Source organism: Mugil cephalus, chromosome 10 (genome assembly GCF_022458985.1).
Source record: "Mugil cephalus isolate CIBA_MC_2020 chromosome 10, CIBA_Mcephalus_1.1, whole genome shotgun sequence".
Taxonomy (NCBI): Eukaryota; Metazoa; Chordata; class Actinopteri; order Mugiliformes; family Mugilidae; genus Mugil; species Mugil cephalus.
In genome coordinates, this window is record NC_061779.1 from 10,476,390 (window position 1) to 10,497,257 (window position 20,868).

General features: G+C 43.9%; 2 protein-coding genes across 3 annotated transcripts; one reads left to right on the forward strand and one right to left on the reverse strand.

Annotated features, from left to right (window-relative positions):
- The first annotated feature begins 5,420 nt into the window (after positions 1-5,420).
- Positions 5,421-8,077, forward strand: rag2 (recombination activating gene 2). Its single transcript, XM_047596775.1, has 2 exons — positions 5,421-5,534; positions 6,172-8,077. Exon 2 carries the CDS (start codon positions 6,186-6,188, stop codon positions 7,782-7,784), a length of 1,599 nt encoding a protein of 532 aa, XP_047452731.1. The 5' UTR covers positions 5,421-5,534; positions 6,172-6,185; the 3' UTR covers positions 7,785-8,077.
- Positions 8,078-8,776: 699 nt separating this feature from the next.
- On the reverse strand, positions 8,777-15,635 carry rag1 (recombination activating 1). 2 transcript variants are annotated; one of them, XM_047595340.1, is made up of 4 exons: positions 15,449-15,635; positions 14,027-14,383; positions 12,815-13,941; positions 8,777-12,032 (listed from the first exon to the last, which is right to left on the reverse strand). In XM_047595340.1, the coding sequence occupies exons 2-4, from the start codon at positions 14,359-14,361 to the stop codon at positions 10,285-10,287; spliced, it is 3,210 nt and encodes a 1,069-aa protein (XP_047451296.1). In that variant the 5' UTR covers positions 14,362-14,383; positions 15,449-15,635; the 3' UTR covers positions 8,777-10,284. The 2 variants fall into 2 exon arrangements, with proteins under 2 accessions (XP_047451296.1, XP_047451297.1); XM_047595341.1 differs by lacking the exon at positions 15,449-15,635 and adding an exon at positions 15,255-15,390.
- Positions 15,636-20,868: the final 5,233 nt, after the last annotated feature.

Genomic DNA, 20,868 nt, shown 5'->3' on the forward strand with positions numbered 1-20,868 from the left:
GCAGGACACTTACACAATATGCATGTTGATTATGCATAAAAATGGTAATAAAGACTGTTTAAACCAAATGACTTGCTTTATCGCATTCATAATATGTATTTAATAGTATCTATGAGAATTAAGGGTTGTTATATAAATGCCTTTCAATGGTTTACTAGGGTACCGTTTCATGGCTTAAGAAGTATTTGACTTTTATCGAGTTTTCCATTCTCTTTAGTGCAAATTGTTAAGAGAAAAAAAAAATCTGTGAATGTAATTTACTGTCAGAGCCTCGATTAAAGGAACCATTCTCCGTGAAATAGCATTGTGGTCGTCTCAAAGCCTCATATCAATACAGCATGGCAAAATTCTACCTATCTAATTCCAGCACAATCAGAAAAAAAACAGGATAAATTGCTGTTAACGAAGATCCATATGCACAATTAAACAACCTTATTTTCAAATAACAAGAACGCCATTAGCACGCTCTTCTCAAAGAACGCCTCCTTTAACGTGTCGGTTTGAATTCTGATGAGGCAGGGGATAAAGTCTGACTTCCAATTCCTCACAAGTAGACTTTGAGAAGGAAAGGCGGAGTATCCAAAAACACGTGAGGACCAAAACCATGACAGGAACTTTAAAACTACACAGGGCAAGATGGATGACACCACAGTCTACATTTAGCAGAAAACTTGGCTCAGAGCACCGGGAAAGGCGGAGCTACATATACCCACATGGACAGAGGGGTTAACAAAACACAGGTGGAACGAATGAGGGCAGAGCACACAAGGAGAAGCGAATCAAACAATCAAAGTCCAGGAAACACAGGTAATGCAAGACAAGAAACACCAAGGAAAAACTTTACAAAATAAAAGCATCAGGAAACACAAGGAAAAACAGGGTCATGTGACAGTTTGGTTTTATAATTGCACGTCACTGACAAAAAATGTTAATGAAAATAGTACCTGGTGGGAGGAACTGTCATTGGACGTAAGGCAGGGTTCACCCTGGACAGGTCTCAGGTCTGTCGCAGGGCTAACACAGAGAGACAGACAACCATTCACACTCACATGCACGTATGCTAACATGCTAATGTGTGGCTGTGTGGCACCTCATGGAAATGAAAAATAGATCCATGAGGTGATCTACAGTTTCAGTAGAACAGGACAGCACACACCCGCTCAACCAACTACCTCATCCTTCTACCATCTGGTTCAAGACACCGGACTTTTATAAATTTTGACGGGCACGCTTGGCAAAGAGCTGAATACCCAGCCACCCTAAACAATAGACCCCGATGACTGTTTCTAATGTCATAAGCCAGTGTTGATCTGAGAAATTTCTTGTCTTGTCCAATTTGTCCAAGTTGTGCTGAAAACATATACAGAAACACATTTCCCTTCTGGGACAAATAAAGTCTGAAATCTAATCACATTAGGTTTAGCATAGGCTAACAATTTATCACGTAACACATAGTAGAGATGAGGTTGAAAGGAGTATCCTTAATTGTGCATTTAGTCTTTAATTACATCAGGTTTGATTAAAATAATTAAATTTATTATTATTATTATTTTGGCGGTATAGGTGCCATAATCATTTTCTTCTAGCTCTGCTTTGGTCTCCACTTGCTTCCTAGGCCATACGTGAGTGCCAATGCATTCTCCGCTGTGTTCGCTTGGGAAAACAGGGCTAATGAGATGAATCAGACTGAACAGAAGCATTAAAGCTGCGGCTGATTAAACTAAAACAATGAGGTGGAAGAAGCTAAAGCGCCGTAAATATATCGGCCGTTCTCCGGGAAGGCGGTGCGCGTTTGAGCCATCGTTAATTCAAAGTTATATTTATTGTGTTTGTGCACTCACTTTGTGCATTTACTGTGTTTAAAGTGACACGGCGCGACTGGAGTGTGTTTCCAACACAATATATGCGGTACGGGTGTAACGAAAATAGTACCCGGTGTGCAGAATCAAGACCTCCAGCCTCGCCTTAAGCGCTGTATCATTCACTCCCACAGCTGTTACCTGTCAAAGCAGCAGCACCATCATTCATTACAACATAAGATAATAAGACACACAGCAAAAGCGGCGTGAGAGGAATATCCTTCATCCTACTCATGTCACACCGTGTACAGTGTCTAGCGGCCCATAAAATTTAATCCTGATGATCAAGTGGTGTTATTGACATGCTGCGTCCGATGTGTTTGGACAGTAGATGATCTCTCACGCTGAACTATTTCACATGTATGCTGACAAATCTCTCTAATCTACCCTTGAATCCTAAAAAAAATTAAAAAAATAATCAGCAGCTTGATTAATTGAAAAACAAATATGGGATACTATCTGGGGCCATCCGTTATACCGGGCCGTTCGCTGATGTATGGCATCGACCACAGCGGGGAGCCCTCTAATCAGAATCATGGTAAAATCAATAGCTGGCACTGCCTCGGGTCTCGTTCATGCTTCAGTGTACACATCTGAAGTAAACTCCTCGTGCGCCGAAACAGTCTAGCCATTTGCTTAAAGAAAATCAAGACTCATTGCAGTGAGGGAGGACTGCCGGGATGAAGTGGAGGAGACGGGCAGATATATAGGAGGAGAGCTGTGCGAATGGTGGAGGAGAGGAGACGTTATTCACAAGAAGGGGCCGTCTTAGTCGGTGCTTCACTTCAACGAGCTCTGACCTTAACCTGATTCGCAAATTGTGTCTGGTTGCCGTCACATCTCGTGCCTTTTCCGAATTAGAATGTCATTATTGGTGGGTTTGTAAACTGGAAGCATCTTCTTTCACATTATGAGCGGTAATTTTTAAATTATTAATAAAAACTTACTGATTTCTGCAGCTTTAAGCTAAACCATGAGTACCTTTAACCCTATCCTAAGTACAAATTGTCTTACATACAATAGGTGGATTGGATTTTCTACAGAATGAATTTATTTGTTAATGCAAATTACCACATGCGCTTACGCACACAGGCGTGTTTTGTGGAGAATTTATTACACACCATACATCACAAAATGATAACCGCCATACTGCGGCATTCTTAATCCGAGCGAGGTCTAAGCACCACCGTCACTCCGTACCGATCACCACAAGGGGAGCAATTACCCCAACATTAAATAGTGATAAACACCACTGCACAGCGATCGTCAGAACATCAGAGCTGCCACCGCGTCATCCATCAAGAGCGCACTTCAGGGTAGCAACAGTCTGGTAGCGATACATTACAAGGGACAGAAACAGGTGCTGCCGTAGATTCTAATTACTTTGTTCTATCAATTATGTACAAATCCTTGCATGGCCTGGGGTCTGCCACACACTGCTGTGCCACCCCAACACATTCCAGCTGTGGCTTCAGAGCAGGCAGGCTTATCAACGCTGGCTTGTGTGTGGATGCCTTCGGGTGACTGAAAAAGGTTTATTTTACCTAGGCTGAATTATACAGATAGAACAGTTTTTAAAAGAAAATGGAAGAAACAAATTTTGCATATTCTGCTGACAATTGATTGTATTTTATCCTTTCTGGTTACAGGAGCATATTCTTTTCCTTTCCACCAGCCCTGTAAGAATCAGTTTAGACACACAGGTGCTCAGCTGTTTTGTGTTTTCATGCTGTAACGGTCTTCCAGGCACTTGTGGTTTCTGCCTTTGTTTTTGCACACTCCTCAAGTTTTACTCTCAGCCACTTAGCGCACAAAAACAATATGCTAATGTTCTGGTAGACATCTGCTTCCAGCGCCGTTTTTCTCTAGGTGCTTAGGCATGTGTTTGTCACTCATATATAAGGGGGCCTGCTTTCACCCAGAGTAGGTCAAATCTTTAAAGCTGAGGCTTGTACAAAGGAATTTCAGAGTGAACCAGCTGCTCTAACGTATCCATCATTGTAGAAAAGTGATATTTTCGTTCGCCTTTCCTTAATATTCCCCTCATGACGCGCTGTCATAGCAGGATAATGCATTAGCTTCAGTGTACTTTGTGAATTAATCGCTCATGCTCCTGCCATGTCACTCAGTCGTGAATTTAAGTGTCGAGGATTTCGCTGAAATTAATTATCTTGAGCTCACAAGTTATTAGCGAGGATCCGGATCTCTGTGTGTGTGACTGTATGTAAGGCAGACTGAGACTTATAGCCTAATATGGCTTTTTTTTTTTTTTTTTTTTTTTTTTTTTTTTTTTTTTGCAAGCCATCTCGTCTCGGTAATTAATTAGAATTTGTTCCTTTTTGATGCAAAAACTAAACACAAAAGCAAAGACGAATAAGATGCAAAATGAAGCGTTAATTATGTAAATCTACAGCAAATCCTGTGCATAGCAAAAGGCAAAGTTGATAGGAAGGAAAAGGAATTGATTTTCAATTGAGCAACACTTTGTTTTCATATTTGAAGTCGTTGCCATTGTCATCATTTTAAATTTTAATTATTTATTTTTTTGGCTGCAGAAAAAGAAGCTTGATCAGCTCTGCTAATCATGCATTGAGAATACATTAGTATTACAATCATGTACGTTAAGGTAATCATCTCACAATCTAAACCAAGTGGTTTGGCGTTAGGAAGAAATTATTTCATTAAGTTCTTTAATTATGAGAGTACGGTTACGGTTAATGCTGGAGGGACCGTAATAAACCCCTGGTTGGTCTAAATGAAAATAAAGGGCTGTTTTCATGTACTTGATGTAATATACTAATTAAAAACCCCCAAAACGTTTTCCTCAAATTTTGTTAAGTCTTGCCTCATGTGTATTTGTGATTTGTGTAACTATATGTTGTGTTTACTTCCAGCCTCCTCTTAAAAAAAAAAAAAACTCCCACCGGAGGTGTGTCCTTTTGAGGCAGTAAAAGAATGAATGGATGGTTTTTCTACTGATGCTGAGTGGACTATCATTTTGCTAACGTGCACTTCCTCCACAATGTAGGTCATGTTTCCTGTCCTAGTTTTAATAATCTGTCTCTCTACTGTACCTCTTATTTAAAGCCACCTTTGGAAGAACAATACATAACATGATTTAGTCCTTAGACGTGATACTAAACTGTATGTACTTAATATATTTACTTCTGTCTCGATTTCCCCTTCATTTGCTTATACAATTTTATTTTACTAGATTTTAACTTTATTTATTTTTTTATTTAATTTTATTATTTTTAGTTTTTACTTACAGCCGTTACGGTACTTATGTTGTTGGTTTTTTTTTATGTGCAACTGAGCTACTGTGACCAAGCAATTTCCCTTGTGGATCAATAAAGTCTGTCTAAGTATCATAAGTGCAAGAAATAAAACACAAACTGTGTGCATACATTTATGAATTTCTCGTGGGGTTATAATAATTCTGATATCCTCTGATATCGTCGCAGTGACTCGCTGAAAGCATTCATGCAGCACACCTGTCAGCGAGCGGCAGTCACAGGCTGTTAACCTCAAGATCTGGAAGTGTTTGCGAGTCAACGAAGCTTCACAAAGTCAACCACGTTCTGCCTTTGTCAGAGTTCACTTACATAAAGAGCCCTTTAGCGTCGTCTTAAGCTAAAGTGAGCTCAAGCACTTCACCCTGCCACTGGTTGTAAGGTAAGGAAACTAATAATTATGATTATTAATCATTTATTAGAGGGCGACTTAGCCGCTCTCAAGGTCTTGTAATTGTCTGCTCTCATTACTCCAAGTTTGTGTGGTTGCAAAGTCTATATATAGGGAGTCCTCTCCTGAAAGCCTTTCCTCGTTCCTCTCTTGTGCTTTGGTTTATAGTTGTGAAGGTTGTTTAAGGTTCAAAGATAAAAAGTTTAAATATGAGGATGAAATGAATATGCTGATTTTGATTCTGACTGATTTAGGAGTCAGAAAATACATTTCTACTTTGTTTTGAGCATCAAAATTAACCACAGAAGCAGCAAATAATATTAGTAACAGTAATAATACTGTAAATTAACCTATTGTGGCTTGACCGCTTGTTACTTGTGTTAGTGTTAGCATTCTTGTATTATGTCATGCAGTATTTAAGTGTTAAAAGAAATAATGATTTGTCGAGTGGATGGATAACTGTATGCTTCAGTTTGGGGTCTGTAGTGCATATCATGGTCACGTGCAATGCGACCTTCCACGAGGCACTGTCATAAACAGGAAGTAAAAATTTAAAACCCCTGAATGAAAACAAACAACAGCTGACTGATGTGGTGTGTTTGTGTGTTTCATTATTGTTTTGATCCAGGCACCTGCTGTAAAATGACCCTGAAACCATTAACTCCAGTGAACTGTGCGAGCCTTCTACAGCCCGGCTGCTCCCTGCTGCAGCTGGACGGTGAAGTTCTCCTGTTTGGCCAGAAAGGCTGGCCGAAGCGCTCGTGTCCGACTGGAGTGTTTGTGGTGCGGCTTAAACGTGACGAGTTGAAACTGAGGCCCATCTCCTTCTCCAATGAGTCGTGCTACCTCCCCCCGCTACGTTGCCCAGCTGTTTGCCGTCTCGACCCCTACGACGGGCTTCCAGAGAGTTACCTCATCCACGGTGGCCGCACGCCAAATAATGAGATCTCATCAAGCTTGTACCTGCTGACTGTGGACAGTCGTGGCTGCAATCGCAAATTGACTTTGCGCTGCAAAGAGAAAGAGCTGGTGGCAGAGGTGCCAGGGGCCCGATACGGCCACACCATGAGCATGGTTCAAAGTCGTGGGAAGACAGCTTGTGTGTTGTTTGGGGGTAGGTCCTACATGCCTGCGGGGGAGCGCACCACAGAGAGCTGGAACAGCGTGGTTGACTGTCCTCCTCAGGTGTTCTTGTTTGACCTGGAGTTTGGGTGCTCGTCTGCTCACACTTTACCCGAGCTCAGCGATGGCCAGTCCTTCCATGTCGCCATTGCCAGAGAAGACTCCGTCTACTTCATTGGAGGTCACTCACTGGCCTCCGACTCACGTCCACCTCGTCTGTTTCGCCTGCGCGTCGAGCTATTGCAGGGCAGCCCCTTGCTTTCCTGTGAGATCCTGGACACTGGCTTGTCCATCTCTAGCGCCATTGTCACCCGTACGGGACCCGCTCACAGATACATCATCTTAGGGGGGTATCAGTCAGACTCGCAGAAGAGGATGCAGTGCAACACGGTCATTCTGGATGAGAAAGGGATCCACTTTGAGCCCCTAGAACCACCCAATTGGACCCAAGACGTCATCCACAGTCGCACTTGGTTTGGTGGCAGTGCTGGGGAGGGAAGCGTCCTACTAGGTGTGCCGACCGAAGGAAGGCCTTCCCAACCGGAATTGCATTACTTCTATTATTTGAGCTTCCAGTCGGATGAAAAATGCACAGAGGAAGAAGGAACCCAGACCTGCAGCCAGGAGTCAACAGACTTCGATGACTCCACTCCTCTTGAAGACTCAGAGGAGCTCTACTTTGGTCGTGAGCCACACGAGCTGGACAGCAGTGACGGAGAAGAGGGCACCTACAATGAAGAGGACGAGGAAGACGAATCGCAAACAGGTTACTGGATCAAATGCTGTCTATCCTGTCAGGTCGATCCCAACACATGGGAGCCGTACTACTCCACTGAGCTCCACCGGCCTGCTATGATTTTCTGCTCCAGAGGAGAAGGTGGGCACTGGGTGCATGCGCAGTGCATGGAGCTGTCTGAGACCCTGCTGGTCAGACTCTCTCAGGGCAACAAAAGATACTTCTGCTTGGAACACGGTGGCCTGCCCTACCAGGAGATGACCCCACCTCGAGAGACCCTGCCCCTGAAGCGCACCCCATTGAAAGTAAAGGACAGAAAGACACCTCTGGTCATCAAGATGTCTCCTGCCAAGAAAAGCTTTTTCAGAAGGCTTTTTGATTGACTCTAGTTGTCACTATCTTGTGTACACGATCACTGATATGCATGATTTGTATCTTTTGGTTTATATTCACTGGGTAAAAAACACAATATGCGAAAGTGAAGAATTTCATCTGTTATTGTCTATAGACTGTGTTCACTGATGTTTTACACTCTAGGACAAAAAAATATACTTTTTTTTATCATTGTTTACAGTTTAAGTTTTTATTCACTGTAAAAATTGTTAAGTGCTGCAGACTGTGCACAAAGTGGAGCTGAATGTGATTATTAAACTGACAATTTCTTAATAAAACTCCGTTTCTGAATCAAATTCTGTCTCTCTTTTGTCCCTTAATGGTAACAACGTAACAATTTGTAAAGCAGACACTACAAAAAATAATAATAAAAATCTGTCAAAATCAGTGTTGCTTCTAATCATTGACTTGTCCAAGGCTCCTATAACCTCCCCAAGAAAATACCACTTTGCATTTAGATTTTTTCAAGTTTTATTTGGAAAATATTTGATGCCGTCACAAACACTGGAATATAAAGGGTTAAAAGTCAGAAATCAATCAAACTTTTGGTATTTATAATTAGTACTGAAGTGGATTAAACGATTCATGTAAAAAAAAAAAAAAGTAGAAAGAAAGAAATAATAACATATGCTATTTTTAGTGTGTTTTTGGAGATACTCTTGAAGATACTTTTGTCCTTTAATGGTATCAATTTATATTAACATTATGGGATATGAGTTTGAAATATCAAAATTTGATAAAGTAAAAAAAATATATATATACAAACCTCTGCCAAATATGATAATAAAAATCATAACTACCACTAAGTTGAAAAGGACATTTTTGTCCTTATCAGGGCATGAGGGTTGAAAAAAAATTATACGGAACTCTAAACAACATTTTATGTCATTTTACGGTGTGTCTATTCAAAAACTTTGTTTTTATTCTGTATTCCACATCTACAGTAAAGAAAAAATAGGAAAACAAAAAGCAGAGTAGAAGATCAAGTCACATTTTGTCTTTATTATTTTTTCTTTTGTGGACACAGAGACAAAAAGTACAAACTTCTCCATTAAAAGGACATCTGGCACGGTTAAAATACAGCAGATATGTCTACATAAAACAAACAAACTGTGGAAAAAGGAACTTTAGTGTAATATTGTACTTGTATGTGAAATGAAAGCCTTCCGCAACTCCTCTAAACTGTTCACCCTGATACTTAGTGTAAATATGGAACCACAAAATGAGGAAAAACACTGTGAAATGTGAACAAGTGGCACTTTAGGAATCATCCATCATCCATTACTTTGGAAATGCAATTCATTATGGCAAAAAAAAAAAAAATTGACACAGGTTGCAATATGATGCACTCTAAAACATGGTGTTATTGTGGGACTGTCACAACTATCCGGCGAAATGTGAATATTTCATAGCTGCCACGTGCTTAAACTTAGGACAGTGGAATAAAATCAAGCATTCAATCAAATAGGAAAACAAAATTGCCTGTCACAATTCAAAACAGCGAGGGCAGAAAAGGACAATATAATCAATCAATCAAACAAATAAACTTGCCAACAAATCAGTTTACATCAGGTCTTTCTGGCCACCGCTCATCCCTCTCCTCTGTCAACAGTGGCAGTAAAGAAATATCAGCTGAGAGAAAGAGCCAGGTTATATGCCGAACTTAAGAAAAATCCCCACCTTCTAGAGAGTCCACGGGGTATTAGGCTCTGTAATGGACCATACTGTATTTTTATGATATCAACAAAAAGGTCAGTATATGCTTTATTTTATGAGCAGAATTCAAATAAGTATCATCTATCCTCCACTGTGCAAAAACTAAAAGAGATAAAAATTGGTTCAAAGTGACCTGGCATCTATTCTGCCCCTCGGGGATCCAGATAAAGCACTAAAGTAATCTTTTTCAGAGGGCACTTATGAAACAAAGAACATTTGGGTCTCTGTGATTGCATTTGGCTCCAGCTAAAATGATATATTAATACAGTGGCCACAAATGTGGTCTTTTTAACACAATTTTGCTCCATGACTTACAGTGCTTTCATCTGTTTCCATAAATATCTGCGCTATATAAATTCATAAATGTGACACATCCTTGCAATACAATAAAATGCACCATATTTCACAGAGGGCGAGGATTAAAAAGAAAAAAGGGAACAAGGAAAACGAGTGAGGAAAAGGGAACCTGTGCGTTACATGACTTGTGTGTTCCTCCGCTGTGCCATATTGACAGCATGTAAATGATCAAAACAAGTAAAACACAATCAAAATAACAAATTATTTTGATTGGGAAAATAGTGGTCATTCACAGAAATTTCCAACAATAAATGAAATTCACAAACATACATCAATCATAACAATAATAACAAAAAGAGGCTGTCTATCTGGCCATTTCCCTATTATTCTTATCAATATGCAGAGAGTACGAATATACTGCATAAACATAGAGGCAGATTATACAACTCCAATAAATCAAATGTTATTGAGGAAAAATCAAAACTCTGCTATGTCCAGAGATATATCCTCATCATCATGGATCTCTACGGGATCAATGGTAGCCTGAAGAGCTTTGACCGAGTCTTTGTGGGCTTCCATAAACTTCTGTAAGTACTTGGAGGTGTAGAGCCAGTGGTGCTTCAACACGTCCTCCAGCTCAAAGGCCTTTGACTGACGTGCATTCATCTTCCGGAAACGCCTGAACAGTTTGTTTGCCGACTCGTTCCCTTCACTGGCCCAGGCTCCAATGGATCCATCTCTCTCTATGATCTCAGGTACATGGGCCAGGGTCTTGTGCAGGTAATTGGTTATCTTTCCATTGTACCTATATTTAAAGGCGGAGGAGAGAAGGTCAGCAAACCGCTGGGAGTTAAAACTGTAGCGGCACAGCTGGTCAGGGCACTCCTTGGCTGGATAAGTGGCGCGCCACACAGGTTTCATTTGGAGATAGAGCCTTATAAGCTCCCTCAGGGCTTCCCTTCTCTCCTCTGAGGGCACAAGCTCACACACTACCTCCACAGCCTCCAGGGTCATTAGCTTGCGGGCATAGTTTCCATTCATCCTCATTACTGGTTTGAGCTTCATCTTCTTCCTCAGCTGTTTATCTAGGGCTGCCCTCCAGCTGCGCCGTTCCTCCCGGCTGGGGTTGACCTTTTTGTACACTTCCCCGATCTCGTCTTGAAAGATTTTGTAGAATTCAGTAGCATTGCCGATGTCGCAGTGCAATGCATCTAGGGTTGGCTGGGTCTCCATGAAGGGTTTGGCGGACACCCCCTTGACCCTGTCTCGCAGCTCATCTGGAGACTCAGAAAAGGGGTTGGTTCTCCATATTTCGTAGCGTTCTAAGTTCTCTTCGTGACTGCGGGTGATGGAGTGCAGCACCAAGTTTTCGGAAGCCTCCGCTCGAGTGGAGTCGCACAGTGTGCAGACATATGTGGACCCTGAGGCCTCCAGGCCCTCTAGCTCACGCACCATCTTCTCGTCGTATCCCGTCCCCCTGAAATGGAACCGAAAAGAGCGAGGTAGGCCGCCGATGGAGAGGATGAGCCTGCTCTCTTTCATTGCATTACGCTCTGCAACTATGGGGGCCATGACAGCTGTGAGCATCTCGTGGTCTGACTCATCCACAAACATCAGGCAAAGGGGCTTACAGGACAGCTCTGAGTTTGGCTTTGGCTCGGTGAAAATGGTAACCTCCTCCTCTTCTTCCTCTGCCAGGATGGAGACAGACATAACGGTGAAAGAGAAGCGTACTGCCTTCTCGGGAACAGCCGGTCCTCCGCCGTGCTTCTCGCTGACATCTCCCATGCCATCACAACACTCCTTGATCATCACACTAAAGCCTGAGGTGCAAGCACAGTCTTCCATCCCACTCTCTCTCAGCCCGTCCATGATGTCCTCCTCCAGATCCTTTAATGCCGACACCAGTGCCACATCATAGCGAAAGCGCCGAGTGATGGTGTTGGCTGGGGAGTCATCCACCGAGGAAGCCCATCCAGAGAGCCCATTAATAATGCCTACATTGTAAGATGTAGACACATTCTTGAGAGCTGGCTGCCATTCAAACTGGTGAAAACCAGGGAGAAGCTCCTTCTCTGCGGCTCGGAGGGCGTGCAAGGGCTGAAAGATCTGGCGGCCACTTGTGGCTTTGACGGTCCGGTACATTTTGTGATACTGGCTGCAGCTCAGGAAAGTGTTGACCCGGATGGCCAAGCACACAGCGGGATTCAACCCAAAGCCTCTGCCTGCAGAGAGAAGAAATAACAGGAGAGAAATTTTCAGAGAGACTTAAATGCACAAAGAGAAAGGAAAAGGACAGGGCTGGTAGATTAAGAGCATAATTTAACACCAAAACGTAACAAGCCCACGTCTAGTGCTTTAAAAGGAACTGCAGGGTGGAACATTTCCTCATTTGATATCCCGCATTTGGAGTAATTTCTACTATGAGACAGAGAATCACACGTTTAACAACCAAATGCGAATGTATCACTGTCAAAAGCCCACAAGCCCATGATTACAAAATCCAATATTTCCTAATTTCCAAATGTTATAAGAGGACAGAGGGTGAATCAGTGAAGCTGGCAAAAGTGATGTATTGGCTGCAGATGAAAACAGACACCAGCTGGCTTCTATTCCCCAGAGAGGACGATGGTGCTGTCTGTGTAATTTGCAGATACAAGAGCTGCTGATGTTGTTTTGATTCTAACAGCCCCTTCACAAGAGTTGTTATTGTGCATTAAAGGGAGTCTGAGAATGAGAGGCTGACAGACAAGACGAGTGAGAGTGGGAGAGCATTGGGGAGGGGTTGGGCGTGTGACAGTGGCGGTTCAATAGACAGAGATGGACAATAATGAAATGCTTTTCAATCAAAAACACAGAAAACTTTCTTCTCTCTCCACAATAGTGTACTTTTGAACTCATTGTTATTTAGGTGATGACTGTCCTCCTTGGTGGTAGTTGGAAATGTTAACATGAACACTAACATAATTCTTTTGGCGCCATGAATTTATGTCTTATGGCTTCTTACCTTGCATCATGGCCTCTAGCTCATCTGCTTGCCGATGTTCGTTCCCAGACCGGAGTGCCAGCAGGAACAGCGTCAAACACACAGACTTCAGGTCACCACCCTCCTCTTTGTCTGCAAACACCTTCACCTGGGTCTTCAGCTCTCTCAGGCGATGCTTCTGGGCGCGACGAGTCAGCGAAAGCAAGTGCTGGCGGGGTCTTCCGCCTTTGTTGGTGAGCAGGTAGCTGTCGAGATCAGATGAATGCAGGCTTGCATTTTCCCCCAGCTCATGGCTCAGACAGTGAGCCTTGAAGGAGTCTAGCCTTACCTGCTCCCCACAGCCGTCAGTGGGGCAGAGCAGAGGCAGGGAATAGAGGGCTGATAAAAAGGTTTTGGCAGGCGGGGTGAGATCATCAGGCACACAGGTCAAGTTGCAGGCGGGGCAGTGAGGTCCCAGAACATGGGTAAATTTTATGATACAGCCGCGGCAGAAGAGGTGGCCACAGGGGGACTGAACTGGATCAGAGAGCAGGTGGTCACACACCAGACAGGTGAAAGAAATGATGAAGTCCACGGGGAGCTTCTCAGAGATCAGCTTAGAACTCAGGTGGTCTTTCTGGCAATGTGTGATCTTCCTCACCCACTGCTCTCTCTGGACGCTGAGCTTCCTCCAGGCCCTGAGGGCAGGGCCATGACGGTCTCCGAATGGTCTCAGAACTCTCCTCTCACCAACAGAAATGCAATCACCGTGGTCCCATCTGGGCCTTTTTGCCAGGCTCTGGGCTCTAGGAATGACCTTCCTCCGTTTCCTGCCAGCCTTCTGGAATGAAGGTTTCTTGGGGAAGCAAAGGTGGCAGTGGGAAGAGTGGGGCTTCCACTCAGGGATCCTTGTTCTGGTGAAGCTGCAGAAGCCTCCTCCTCGTATGGCAGCCAGCCAGCAGCGATGGCAGAAGGAGAGCGGGTGGACAGATTCTATGTCCTCCGTCACGTCCACTTTGAAGACCTTAAGGATGACCTCTGACCAGCTCGTGAATTTGCAGCCCATTTTGCGCAGGGCGCATTTGCTCACCTCATCCAGATCGCCGTGAACATCGTGCACAGGTCCTTTAACCTTCCTCAGGACCATTCCACAGACGCGACACAAGCACCTTCGCAGAAGAAAAACAACATTGTCAGGTTCAAATAAGTGCAAATAAGATAGTGTTGTGAATATAGACTATAATATAGAATTACCTGAGCTGGTTCATGTGGGTGTCCATTTCCTGCAGCTTCATATCTACTCTCCTGCCAGGGCCCTCCATATTTTCCTTACTTTTTCCCCCTAGGCACAATTTCATAACACTCCCGGGATCTACACCATGATCTAGCTCTATATTTGGGGCTGCAGGAGGAGAAATCTCCAACAAGGCTCCTTTCTGAGGCAGTGCCTCGCTCGGAAGTGGGGCCTTCTCCATTGACTTCACCCTGAACAGTTTAAACTTCCACTGAGAGTACTTAGAGTGGGGATGGTGGAGCTCAGCCGGCATGGAGGATCTGGGACCATCTGTCTCCAGGCTTTCTGCCGCCATGATGGGACTTAGAGCTTAGACCCTAAAGGAGGAGACGAGAGGAGAGGAGAAGGGAGGAGAAGAGGGAGGGCAGAGGAGAGATTAATTTGATGCACTACAAATGTAAGAACATAATTTCAGCTGTCCATGAGATAACAGATTCAGGGAAAAGATCTAAAGGTTAAAATCCTATGGGGGAATAAAGCCTAATGCCTTCTCAATGTTGAGCCCATGACACAATCTAAAAGCTTTACTTGATTCCTGTTGAATTTATATACCAAGCACCCTGAAATCCCACTGAACAGAGAGTAGTGAGCCCTGACCTAGACTGCTGTATTATACCATAAGTGGCATTTAGATCTTGTGTAAAATGCATGAGACAAGCACTGGGGGGATCGATACACACCAAAATCTTCATTTCTCTCATCTCCAAACCCATCACTCAGGGAGCTATTGTGAATTTTTCCTTTGACACAGCAAGTTTGCTAAATGGGCAAACTCATCCCTGCGAGGCTGTCAATCATTTATATTAGTCATTTTCTTGGCTGGAGAGAGAATTGGAGCTCTGGGAGCCCCCGACTGGCATTTTAAATGCAAAGAAAAGATTTGGAGACACATCGCAAACGTATTTCATAATACTCAGATATTGACCAAATGGCAGGAAAAAAGAAAACAAGAAAGCATCATATTGAATAAGCATCATAAAGAATCATTCCAAACAGAAAAATTGTTCAACTCAGAAGTCGTAATTCAAGAGCCAAGTACTCTTATGGTAGAGCACAGGTAAGATCAATGACGCTGCTGCACTGACTGACCTATACTTCATCTCCTCCTGCACTATCCAAGTTCCATTACCAGTTCTGACAATAGAGCGGTCAAACAATCTTTGAAACAATTGCAATTTTGAGTCTTACCATTGTGAACCTATAGCGAACACTCTGTAGAATATTCCGCATGTCCATCTTTCACTGCTCTCCCTGCATTTTCACCCTGAGATATGTGAGTCAGTCCAACTCCACTCCCTGGCTCTCTGTGTGCATCACATGCTGAACTCTCCTTTGAGATAAACAGCTGAGCCTGTGTGCATGTGTGTCAGCTGGGCTCTTACCTTGTTTTTCAGTCTCAGCTGGCGTCAGCTCCCTTGGGGGCCCTCTCTCCGCATGGGAGCGCAAGGAAAGACCCGGAGCCAGGCCCCTTAAAAAAATACAAAAAAACTACATACGCTGTGTAAGCTTGACTCTGTTGCAGCTTGGAGCTTTTGTCACCTAGAGTTGTGGCTCCATACTGTGGGATTGCTCCCGTCTGCCACATTGTGTCTTGTATTTATACCCCCCCTTTGAAGGGATCCCAACAGTCATCTCCTGCCACCTGATACAGGCAGCTGAGGAAAGAAAAAAAAAAAACAAGGTCAACCCCAAAGCACAGTTGAACACATGTGCATGTACAAAATCCAACAGAAAACAAACAACTATCTACCACACCGACCCTCAGCTAGAAACACACAACATGTGTCAACTTTATCTCCCCTTTTCTCATACTCATGTGCAGGCTCGCCTCGTCCAGGTGGCCTCACTGTGACAGAAGGAGAAATACTGTTAAACTTGTGAAAAGCAAAGAGGCACAGCAGACCACATTCAAACTACATAGGGGAAGAAATACATTAATAATGAAAAATTAAGAATTGTAGCTATCGTACTGACTTTTATTGTTATTGCTGTCATTTTAATTAGTGTGTCATCTTTCAGCGTTTGTCGCTGATGCATCAGCAATTCAGGCGGTGGCTGCTGTGAATCACAATGACAAATGCACCGACACAAGTGAGTCATATTCGGCCGGAAACCAATTAGTAGTGCGTTTGCTGTGGGAATGTGAGTGTTCACTTGGCAGCTACTGCTTTAATTAATTAGATTTTAAAGCAACACGAGTGACTTACAAAGAGGCTGCATAGCAAAGCACAATTTATTTGGGCATCTATTTATTGGTTTTGAAGATAATAGCTGCATGTTTTGTGTGTCCGTTGCTTTCGCCCTGCCCTTGTAGTTTTTATCTGCAGTTTATCTCTTTTTTTTTTTTTTTACAGCGTGAGCTGCGTTTTTCATCCATCTCTTCAAAGGCTTTCTCTCTGTCTCCTTCCTGAATGGCTTTTAATTAGACTGCATCATTTGATGTGATTTCTCAGCAGGTATGGGGAGTATTTGCCCAAGATCATTCTTGTTTGTAATTATCCAGGGGATTAATCTGGTGTATTCACCGCAGGAGCCTGTTGCTGTTGCATTTGGATTCACCAGCCAAGTCATTAGATACACAGTCAGTGGGCACCGAACAACAGTTGGGTCTCTCCCCCTCTTGTCGGCTTAACAGGGGAGCAGGATGAACACTGGCAGGCTCTGCGGCTTATATTTGGTTCATATGGACAAGTGTGACCTTAGACAGTTGCAGTTTTTGTTTCTTTTGTTCATTGTTTTTGACAAGTACACCTCCTCGCAGGCGTTGCAGGGGAACAAACAAAGGGACAAGTTAGTGGCTAAACACAAAAAAGTGCTGTTTTCCAAGCTTTTTTCCAAATCCATCAGTCGCGGCTGAGAGATCTGAAGTACACAATGCTTGATTCATTACATATCCAAGAACAAGCAAATGATGGATTGTAGCAAGATGTTCCAAGCTTATTTATAGCTGATATTTAGATTTATGATAGCCAAGTAGCCGTGTGTTTCCGAGGCAAACGCCACACCTAGCCCCGTGGCAGACAGGGACAGAGCTGCAGATGTCTGCCTGACAAACAAGCAGTGACCCCCCGAGACCCTCATCTCTCCACGCCTGCTAATTGACTTGTTATTGATCAACTCAAAGACAGTCTGATTTATGGGAAAGAGGACTTGTGGAGACAGCCACCTGGCATGGAGCAGGCTGTTATGAATGTGAGGAGCAGACCCTGGGGGACTAGAGACTGCAGTTTAGGGAGGACATACAGGAGCTTGCAATGCACCACTGAACTGACACCTTGCACCACAAGGGGCTGTTTTTTTCCCTCCCTCTGCCATGATGCATCCAAACAACATCAGTGAGTAATGTGCGTGCGTATGAGCATGTAGCAGGTGTGGGCAGTGGGAGGGATGAGTGGGAATATGGCTGGGCCAGTACTTGTGTTTGGGAAAAGTGGAGAAAAGACAGGGGTGGTGAGGGCTGTGGGTCTGTGTTTGTGAGTCTGTGCGTGTGTTGTGCCAAGAACAAGAACCACCACCAATCAAGAATAACATTATGACCACCTTCCTAACATCGTGTAGGTTGTGACTCATCAGAGAATGGACACGGGCCTTTTGAGGGTGTCCTGTGGTGTCTGGTAACAGGATGTTGTTAGTGGGAGGGCCTTTGGTTGCCATGGGTTGAGGGGAGGGGCTTCTGTGGATCAGGCTTGGTCCAGTGCATCCCACCTAATTGATTAGTTTGGGATCTAGGGAATCTGGAGGCCAGGTAAAAACCTTTTCTCAACTTATGAGTTGTTCCTGAGCTTAAATCATCATTACTATGGGGTGGGGGTGCCTGTTTTGGTCTGGGTGGGTGGTATATGTCTAAGTAGCATCCACACGAATGCCAGGTCCAAACTTTTCCGAGCAGAACATTGAATTGTCACAAGATGGTCAGTGTTATTTACTCCTCCCGTCAGTGGTTTTTAGGGTTGTGGTTGATCGGTGCATCTCTCAGTCCAAGTGATCCGTCCTAGTGAAAAATAAAGAGGCAGGCAGAGAACGAGGAGGGCAAGGGAGCAAGAGGGACGGCAGCGATCTTGCGTAAGGGAGTCGCACAGGATAACAGGCTTAGTTCAGAATGGTGAACACAAAAGGGCTTAGGGCTGAATGCAGGCTGTGACAAGGAAACGGGGGAAGAGATCAAACCTTCCAGGCACGACTATGTAAGCCAAAGGAAAGATGCTCAGACAGCACAAGTCACATAACAGCTTAAGGAAAAGTGTCAATAGAAGAAATGGACAATGAATGAATTCCGAAGCAGCGCTGGTATATCCTCCTCGACGGGAGCGAAATGTCAGCGAGGTGCACATTTGAATAGACCGACCAAAATTGCGGCATGATATTTCAAAATGTCATGAAGAATGTGGGCATCTTTGTGATTGTATTCGGGGTAAAGAGGGCAATTCACTGTCATATTTCCACCGTGCGTTATGCAATATATTGAACATTTGGTATGCTAATTTTTAATTGAAATTTCATAGCACTGTTCGACAGCCTCTACCAGCCAATTCGCCGTTAGCCGCTTCCCACTGTCCACCTCTTCCATCCTTCATCCGGAGACATGATTTGGTAGATAAATAGTCAAAGGGGGTAGACTTTAGAGCAGACCTATTCGTCAAAGCTCCCTGCCAAAACAAACCCCTTACCCCACTACTCAAATCCCCCCCTCATCCATCTCCCCCGTCGCTCCCGCTCAATGTCTTGTTTCCCTCGTCTCGCCCCCCCATCCCCCCCCTTTTTTTTCTCCTCCGGTTTTGTTAATAATCAAATATATTCCGACGAGGTGATTAATTATAATCCCTCCCTCCGACCACAGGTTAACATGCTCCCTATCGCACAGTGACACGCGGCTGAGTGATGCCGTCTCGAGGCCTCGCGCGACCCCGTATAACTCGGCCGCATTTGTTGTTAGCTCATCCTGACTGATGGAGCTTTAACAGAGAGCAGAGACACACCACAAACATCACAGCTTCTACAAATAACATCCCCCTCACTCTGCTGACAGCCTGACACCACAATATCTTCCGTGTCCAGCTCTCCAAATATTCATTTTATTGGATCGTCTAGTCTTGGGACTATATTAGTTCATTCCAAATCTTGCATTATAACGTTCCCTGAGGCGCTGCAGGGTTATTTTGGTTTTGGACCGGTTCCATTCATCCCTTCTGTTCTGGTGAGTTAGACAATATGGGCAACAACTTAAGCTACAGCAACTGTGAGTGTACATTTTAAGTTTAAAAAAGAATAAAAAAGAAAGAAAATAATCCTATTACCATAGCAAAAAGGGCTACATAGAGGTCAATGCTATACATAGAGTGCATTGTAAATATATGGCAGGATTGCGCTGGTGTACAGGCCTACCGAGAGACCTGCATGTAAGTATAAAACCCAGATGGATGTTGATCCACTCCCAGTAAACCAAACGAAATTAAACCCTAAGCCGGATTCAGGAGCACTAGACTAAAGTGGGGGAGCAAAACCAGGATCTTTAATCAAAATAACAATGCTCGTTTGTTCTGTGTTAATTAAATGTAGATTTTCCTGATTGGAGAGCAGTCATGTCGATGCCAGGGGACCTGCAGTCACGTAAACATCCATTCACCGAATTTGTCTCATGTTGAACCGCGTATTAGTTCCCGTTCCCCCAAACTGTCTGGTGCTCGTTTACACAGAAGGTCTGTCAGCTGAGCGATGGTGTCTCGCAAACAACTCCTCAAGTTTTCGGGATGTCTTGGCAAATTTGTAAAACACGTGGGCTACATCCACACACTTTTCAAACTAAATGAGAAAAATTGTTATTTCTCCCCACTAAATTACTATTTTTCTCCCGACTGGTCATTCTCCCCCGTTTCTCTTCCTCGGTCGCCTTCCATCAATGTAATGAGCAAATCATGGCCACTAGGGAGAGATGTGGAGAGAAAAATAGGCCCCATTATGTGTCAAGCTATGTGAAAAGAGCAGCGCTGTTTTCTGTCAACTCTAACCCCCAACTGTCCCTGGTCCTAACTTCCCACCAAACACAAAGAGGTCTTTTCCCACACGTAGATGTGCTTATTATTTCCTTGTCTTTTAACTAAAAAGTCCATTATAGGAAATGCCCGGACAGCTGTGCCCTTTTCTGCGCTAGCTCTGCCAGAGCCCAGACAAGGCAACAATGGACACAGTAACACGCGCCGATTCAGGACTGATTTAGAGTGACTGCTCTTAAACCTGACTTATAGAGTACAGTAATTATAGGAGGGGAAGGGAGGGGGCTGTTGAGGATGCCGTGGTGAGATGGGGGCTTGTGCAGGGAGGTTGTTGTCGTTTGGCAGCCAGTCGGGTTGGAGAGAGAAATGACTACTGGAGCCAGAGCCTGGGTGGCAGAGCATTTATCAACCAGTCATCTCAATGATTCACATGATCCGGCGGGGAGACATTATTTTACCGGTCTAGTCTCTCGCTGCGACCTGCCGGTGGCGAGGATATTGATAGCTATGGGCTTTATGAGCAAAGGAACAGACGCATACAGTAATTGTTTGAGAACAGTTGTTTCAGAAAGTCCTATCTCTTTTCACAGAGTCATGTGGATTGGAAAAAGAACTGAACCCAACTCGGGGGCATATGGCATTTGTTCACTGCAGCAGAACACAGAGATGCCTCAGGAAGGGACTGACAAACATGAACTCCCCTGTTGCTGGAGGGGAGAGTAACTAGTGCTGAATACATAAAGACCACAAATAAATAGACCATCCACCTGCTCAGTGAGTGCTTTGGGGCCGGGGTAGATCTGAAGGTATTG